This window comes from Apteryx rowi, unplaced genomic scaffold, assembly GCF_003343035.1.
Source record: "Apteryx rowi isolate R43461 unplaced genomic scaffold, aptRow1 scaffold_497, whole genome shotgun sequence".
In the NCBI taxonomy this organism is placed as follows: Eukaryota; Metazoa; Chordata; class Aves; order Apterygiformes; family Apterygidae; genus Apteryx; species Apteryx rowi.
Genome location: NW_020450757.1, coordinates 579,250 through 587,196, shown reverse-complemented (window position 1 = coordinate 587,196; position 7,947 = coordinate 579,250). Strand labels below are relative to the sequence as shown.

The 7,947-nt window shown below is 37.9% G+C and overlaps 1 protein-coding gene across 1 annotated transcript in view; it reads right to left on the bottom strand.

Annotated features, from left to right (window-relative positions):
- Window positions 1-5,112: 5,112 nt before the first annotated feature.
- ZFPM2 (zinc finger protein, FOG family member 2) overlaps window positions 5,113-7,947 on the bottom strand; it is a 314,563-nt gene continuing 311,728 nt past the window's right edge. The window contains exon 8 of the mRNA XM_026079249.1: window positions 5,113-7,598. Within this exon, the coding sequence (XP_025935034.1) occupies window positions 5,113-7,598 (2,486 nt within the window). The remainder of the gene's footprint in view (window positions 7,599-7,947) is intronic.

The following is a 7,947-nucleotide window of genomic DNA, read 5'->3' as shown; positions in this document are numbered from 1 at the left end:
CCCGCCACAAAAGTTCTTGTCCGACACTTGTAATCACAATTAATTCATCTTTTGCATTCACATTATGAAGAAGCTTTAATTATCTGAGTGCAAATTTCCTGCCCCCCTCCCCTCACTGTGCTCTATTTCACTCCTCACGCAAATACCATCGTTATTATTTTAGTTCTTTCTGCTATGGCTCCAAAGGGTCTAGATGTAAAGTGCTGTCAATGATCTACGTGGAAGGCTTCAGATGAGAGGACCAGGCATGTTCCCGGTGGGTCAACATAACTGAAGCTTGGGCATCTGACTTAGCTCTTATTTACAATAGGGTCAAACTCATCTATCCTGCGTTGTGTCTTTCCTGACAGCTCTTGGCAATGCAGTGCCTCAGCTGTGAAGGGGATCTGGAAGGTGGGAAGAGCTGCCGTTCCCGTCTTCATTGTCAGCCCTGGGGAACAGGAGATGACCAAGCACCAGAATCTCTGCACTGGCAATGGTTAGCATTTGGGAGTAGTTTTCCAAATATTTTCTTTCATCAGTATTTTAGCTGCTCTCAATAGACCATCATGTTCATGGGCCTCCTGGGATGCACACAGTGTTTTTGTAGTGGTGATACTTCATAACTGCTGCCTTTTGCAGGCATCAGAGTACCCATACTACCCTCTTCAGACTAACAAAGTGCCGATTCCCCTTTTCCTTATCTTTTGTGCCCCTCAGTTAGGTTATCCCACACCACTCTTCTTCCATTGTACTCACCACATTATTTTCTTTAAGCCTTGTCTTCAAAGCTGTTAACAGCTCTACCTCAGCCAACGTCTTAGAATGAATTCTGTTTCATAGCTTATTTCTGTTCAGAAAAAAAAATTACCCCTCCTCCATCTCACCTGGCTGACGATGTCGGCTTTGATGTTCATTTTTTTCATTCTACATCAGTTTTTTAAGTGTTCTATTTTTTTCCTTCCGCATTGCTCAATGGTACATTATTTCTTGTACATGGGGACAATCACCTACTACAGCATTCTCTCAGACTAAGTTTGGGATGTGACTACTTTATTACTGTGGACAGTGTCAGACAATGAATGTAGTCAATAGAGACTCAGAAAGTTAGCAGCGTGGATCCATGGTAAATATCTATGATGTGGATTTATGACTATTTGTAGCAGGGAGAAAATGTCATCAGAACCTTAATGCTACTACAGTTAATTCAAGACAAATAGACAACAGTGTGTAGCAAAGCCCTTTACTGCTTGCGTTAGGCATGTCCACCCGATTCGTGGTTAAAATAAAAAAGTAACCATAATGTAAAACATTCAAATATTGGATGGAGATGGGAGAGACCACGTAACAAATGTGTAAAAGTTGTTATATGCATGGGGATTCACATCAGTCCTTCAAAGCCAGAATTAGGGAATAGATGCAAGTAAGTGAGCCAGACGGGGATGTGGCCACAACGTTGGTCCTTAGAACTGCATGTGGATGTGATGCTCTGTGAATAATAAACTCTTTTTTCTTTAAAAGCCTGAAAGTCAAATGCAAAATCTGCCAGACAATCAGTACATCAGGAGTCAGACAGGAATCAGCTCTTTTAAATATCAGGCCTTCATATGGAGGAATTTTATTTTTTGTATCATAAAAACAGGAAATATTATAATGCCTATTCTTGAGTTATTCATCTCCACTTGATAGCCCCAAAGATTTATTCACTGACTCCAGCTGATGAATTAGCAAATCTAAGCCATGTAACTGAGGTAATCTACTTCCTGCTTACTTTCAGATATTAAAGATGCACTAAAAATGGACTCTCTTTGTGTAGATAATTTGATAAATAATTAATAAACCTACAAAAAACTCACAAGCAAAAACAGGGAAGAGCCCATATTCAACAGGAGTTGTTAGTAATAGATAGTTTAACTGTTTTAAAATCTCTTTGAAAAAATGTATAACCTGTAGATAATAAAAATAATCATTTGGTCAGAAAATAGTTCTAAGTACTTTACTCTTTAAATAATATTTATTATTTATAGCATAGACGTGTCTAACCACCTCATCCCTCCCAGCTGGGATTATAGCAGCATTGTGCAAACTGTCCCAAGAGATGTAAGAGATATTTCCTGCTGCCCAAGTTTATGCTCTTACTTTAAACAAGCAAATAAAAAAATGGGTGCAATAAAGAAAATGAAAAAAATGGGAAATAGTGTGTAAAAGTTATGGGAAAATATGGTTCCCAAGACCAGCTGTGTGAGTAGCTACCTTTATTAAATGCTTTTTATTTTTAACAAATATATAAGAAATGTCACCGATCCATATTTGCTACCTACTTAGTTAATGTAAAGTTATACCTTCAGAGACTGTGATGGCATACTTCAGAGTTTAGCATTTTTCAGAGTCGCCAGATGCTCCAGTGAAGTGAGCGAAATGTAGTCCGTGTCAGCTTCATGTAACTTTGTACACAGAGATGAACAGGCTGTGCTGGTTTTGAACCTGGAAGAATGGGACTGGTCAACCAAATATATGATTTATAAAGAGAATATGTCATCAAGTCTATTCTGTGGTGTGAAAGCAAATGGACTAGCCAGTGGGAAGAAAATAATACCACATTCCAGGCTTTAATACAGCTTTGCAATATATGCAATATATTAGGTATCCTCAGCATAACCAGCTCAGCAGTATTCTGTGTTAAGGCTTTTCCCTTTTGACATCACTTTTTAGTTAGGTACTCCCTTTGCCATGGTATTCTCCTCTACTAGCTCATGGTGTAAACATGCTTATGGAGTTTGGCAATTCTAAGTTACACTACCTGTGGCTTTCTGACCAACTTACTTCACCTAAAAGTTTTGGTCTATGTTTCAAGTAACAATCATGAATATGCATGTAGATCTTTCAGAATTAGCACAGTTCAATCTAGATGTAATCATCTAGATCTTTAAACCAATTTTGTGTGATGGATAACCTTCAAATCAATGTTTGCCACCAAAAAGGTCAAAATGTACCATTTCTCTGAAATACTGTGGAGTGTTAGATGTACTGGTGTGATATTTTCTAATAAATGTTTAATTTATCATGATGAATGATTAATCTGTTTTATTCTCCTTGTATTCGTAATGCTTTTCCTCCTTCACAAGACATATTACCCCAAGTATTTGCTACAGGACCAATTCTGGTCATGCTGAAATTAATGTAAAGCCCCCATTAGCTTTGCTGAGAGGAAGAATTAGCCCAACATTAAGCATCTTTGTTCTATCTTTAAAGCCCTGGTAGTCACCAGGTTTTGTAGTGTTTTTATATTTTTTGCTACTGGATCAAATGTATGTGTTCTTCTACACTTGCAGATAAAAAAGAATGGCTTCAGTTCTAAAGTACACAGGGACAGGGTTGCCAAAAGCCAGTGGGATTGCATATTGTTGTGCTAGACTCCAACCGGCTGCTTAGCTGAAATATCGTCCTTTCATGTATTTGATTTTGTGTTGGTGCTTTGACTGATACAGGAACTAAATTAACTACAACTGTTTATGTGACATATTCATGTCATGGTCTTGCCTTCAAATTTGTAGGATGAAAAATGCATCAATAGTTCATTTTTATAGACATAATTTTTTTATGAAAGCAGTTCACAGGAGACTGAATAATAACTGCATGTGAAGGGTGTTAACTGTGCATGAGCTCAGCCTTTAACATAAATTATTAAATAGTATTTATATATAGAATTAGTGGAGCAAACTGTTATTCATTTTAAACAAATGTTATTAGTTGCTTAAGACCGCTGAATGGCTAAAGAATCATGCCAAAGGTATTATGGAGCAGACTGTTTAACTGATTTTGACATACAGAAGCACTGCACCAGTTCTCTGGGGAAGTATGTCTTCCTTAGCTCCAATAGAGGAAACAGCCTTCTTGGTTTCAGACTTTCACATTTTAAATTTTAGTTCACTAGGTTGCCTTAGACTTAGCTGTGTTAGCGACCTGTCAGCAAGGACTACCTCAAAGTGGAGGCATCCTTTGTGTTCGTTTTCTCTTTAAACGCTTTGCTTCCATTGAAGAGAGGGCAATGTTAACCCACTCCTAAGAGATTCTTTAGTTTGTGAGCTCTAAATCCTCGTTGAAAAACAAAATAAAACAAATCTAAAGAAATTACTGCCAAACATCTCCAATGATCTGGAATTTTATTCCATCCATATACATGCATAGTAACAACATTTGTTGAGAAATTATTTCTATCAGAAGTAGAACATTATCTTTGTGATCACCAGTTGCAGTATTGCTACTCTTATATTTAAATATATCTTATATATGAATTAGATTCATAATTGCAGCATTGAGTTTAGGGTTTTGTTTTAGACTGTGCCTTTCAAAAGATAAAACTGATTGATATGACCTCATTACTTACAATACTGCTTCCAGTAATTTTGTTCATTCTTTATAAAGTATTGCATTTAACAGCAAAGGTTTAAAAATTGAGACAGAGATGCATCAGCGAAAGAAAATACAAGTACTATACAAGAAAAAAATTGCCATCTTCATTTAACGTACGTTTCAGATTAAGAAAGTGGACAGAAACATACTGCTACATACAAATGCAAAGCCTAATGACTAAGGTACTGTATCTGCTAAAATATAAAGTGCAAACTGAGCCCAATTGTTCAAAAAATTGAAATTTTAAGGCGAACTTTACAGYATAGTTGAAACTTTTTTGCAACTTATATTTTAGCATATACATATATCTGCAACAGCATATAAGAAAAAAAATCAGGATACACAAGTGCTTTTGAAGCTATTTCTAAAATGCTTTTCTGTATTGTTTGTGACTATTTTCTTTAAAATCTACTATACAGTGCAAACCATATGTGCTACACAATAACTATACAATAACATTACAAATGACTTTAATATAAAGTTTTTAAATAAAAAATAACATAACTACAGCTATGAATACTGCTGGTAAAATAAATTAATATTTTTGAAAATGGCACCAATAATACACTTTACTAATGGACTGTAATGAAATTACACCTTTAAGTCTTCAACTCAGCAATAGTGAATTATCTCCCGATTGTCCAGATGTAATTCAAACAGCTTTCTTTAGACTGTATGGAACAATATGCTAAACACAGGTACCAAAGGTGACCGATTGTTTCATTTGACATGTTCTGCTGCATGTGATGAGCAATAAAACTTCTTATGAGTTATAAAGTTTGAAAGATTGTTGAACTGGATGTCACACAGTCGGCAATATTTTCCACTGGTTGGGGCCTGGGTAGAACCATTCACTCCTTTTGCTATACTAGACAACTGTTCCTCTGCTGTAGGAATTGCTGGAGAGACATTTTCGTTTGCAGTTAAAGGATTCTCAGAGATCCAGGAAGGAGACTTGTGCCCATCTTCATGCGGAGGATTCTGGGAAATGTTCTCTTGTTGTGGGTTTGCTGCAGGTCTTTCCTCCTGTTTTAGTCCCCCATTAACTATTACCATGCCTCGGTTTTTTGGCAATAATGGAAGAGACTCTTTCTTCTGCACAGCACATCCATTTGAAGGAGTCTGGCCTTTAGGAGATTCACTTTCTGTATTTGTGCTTTGATCTAAATCAGTATTATGAATGACAAGAGAACCAGAAATGTAATCACTTGGCTTTATTCCATAATATGGAGAAAGCTGATCTGCTCCTTTAGCTTTCTTTATTGCTCCAGGGTAAAGGCATTGTGGAAGAAACAAATGTTTGTTTTCTTCTTTTGTAGCAATAAGCTGGGCCGCTTCACTAAAGACTTTTAGTCCTTGAAGTGTTGCTAAGTGTGTTGAAAATAAGTTTCCATTAGAAGAGGACTGTTTTGAGTTTCCGTTTTTCTCACACTTGATTATGCTTCTTTCATAACTGACATCTGGGCTGTTTCTTTCACTTTCCGGGTTTTGAAACACCTTGCTTTCGAGCTGTCCCAGGTCATTACGCTGATGGGMAGTGACAGGGCAAAAATTCTGCTTATGAGCTAGGTAGTTCTCTACCTTGTTAAAACTGATCTTGCATACTGTGCACTCATGGTAGTCCAGCAGCCTTTTAGGAGAAGTGGATGTCCTCTCTGACTGGGGTAAACATTTTTTACTGAGATCTATTGGCACATCCATCTCCAAGCAAGAAACAGTAGAGTGTGGAGTATCACACTTTGAAACTGGAACACACTTGTTAATAGACAGTGATGTTTCCAGATGCTTCGAGACTATTCCTGGAAATATATCACATCGTGGATGGTAACATTCTCCAAGACCTTCTGTAGACTCTTGAGTAGAAGTACAAGGATTGCCAAGATTAGCAACTTCTAGAAATCGCTGTTGAACTAGTGGTGGCCTTTGCTCTTGCTCTGGCAGGCACATCTCATACATCTTCCTTCGCTTCCGGGTACGCATCGTTCTCTGCATGGCAGGCACTTTGTTGGAAGCAGACCTCTTCAGTGGGGGATCATGGCGAGTGGCACAATAATACTGCTTGTGGACCATGTACGTTTCATGTCTGCTGAAAGTAATATTACAAGCTTCACATGTGGTCTTATTGGGATCACTTTCCCCTTCTACTAAAGGAGTGTTGGGATTCTTCACATCAGGTTTTCCATTTATCTTCTCATCACCATTGCTTGCACTTGACAACTTCTTAGCTTGCGCTGTAAAGTCTTTATCATGACTTTTGTTTGGCCCAATCAAATCTAAAACATTGGAAGAGTTTATGCAGGATGTCTGCAGAAGCTGATTCTCAGCATCAGATGTGTGAGGAGTTGTATTCAGGATGTTTATAGAGCTTTGACCATTACTGGGACTTACAGCTTCTGGCATTTTTTCTGGAACACTGGAAAAATCTGGTGACTTCGCCATCTGCTGCCATCGGCTGCTGCAGTAATGCTTTTTGTGTACCAAGTAGTTGTCTAAATTATTGAATGTTATGTTACACTCAAAACACGTAGCCCCTTTTGGCATCAAAGGACTGTAAATTACAGGAGGATAATTGCTACTTCCATGCCTCAGTCTTCGATGGACCAGTTCAGACATTTTGGCTAGTATCTCTGAAGCCTGAGGAACCACAGTGATGTCCTGGGGAAAAGCAAACTGGGAAAGAAAAGGTCCCATTGGGAAAGAAGGGCCAATATTGGGCTGAACTGGTGATGAGGCAAGTCTTGGACTGGATGGTTCAGATTTTATTTTAGTGTATGAAAAACTTTGCTTATTTGTTGCAGGCTGTGTTTCTGGCCTCTGGTTTGGAAGGAAAAGTGGAGTCTTTTTTTCACATTTATCAAGCTCTGTATCAGAACTTGCATCTTTAGTCTGCATGGTCTTTTGGCTCTGGGGAATATCATTTCTGCTCAACATGTCCGCTGCTGGCTGTAAACCTTCTTCGTTTCCACTTGGAGAGTGTTCAATGTCACTTTCTCTCTGAATCTTGTTGCCAGAGACATGTAACTCTTGGTGCTGCACTAGCTCCCTCTGAGTTTGGAAGCCAAAGTGGCAGTGATTGCATCTAAAGGCAGCTTGAGTAAGATGTGAGAACAGGTGCTGATGAAAGTTAATCACTGAGTCTGCAGTGTAAGTACAAACTGTGCATTTCAAACTAGCACCAGGCGGGAGAAATTCTTCCATTTTCACTCCTATAGAAAAGATAAATAAGTGAAAAAGTAAAATGCAAGTTAAAGTGACCATTTTTCCCTTCATGAAGTATACAGAAAAATCATTTGTACAGAAAGCACAAAACCAGCAAGAATTACTAATTTTCTTCTGATGAGAATCTTGCATACATACTAGTCACTCTAGAAATACTTGGACTGGTTCAGAATCTCATTTTCCTGCACTGCTAGAGGAGATTCCCAGACTTCCATTCTGCTTTGGAATGCCTTAGTTTCTGTATGTATTAAACACAGATGAAGGGAAAGGAAGAACAAAAGAATGATAAAAATAGACTGGACTTATTCTAAATGAAAAAGTCCTAGAAATTGCAGT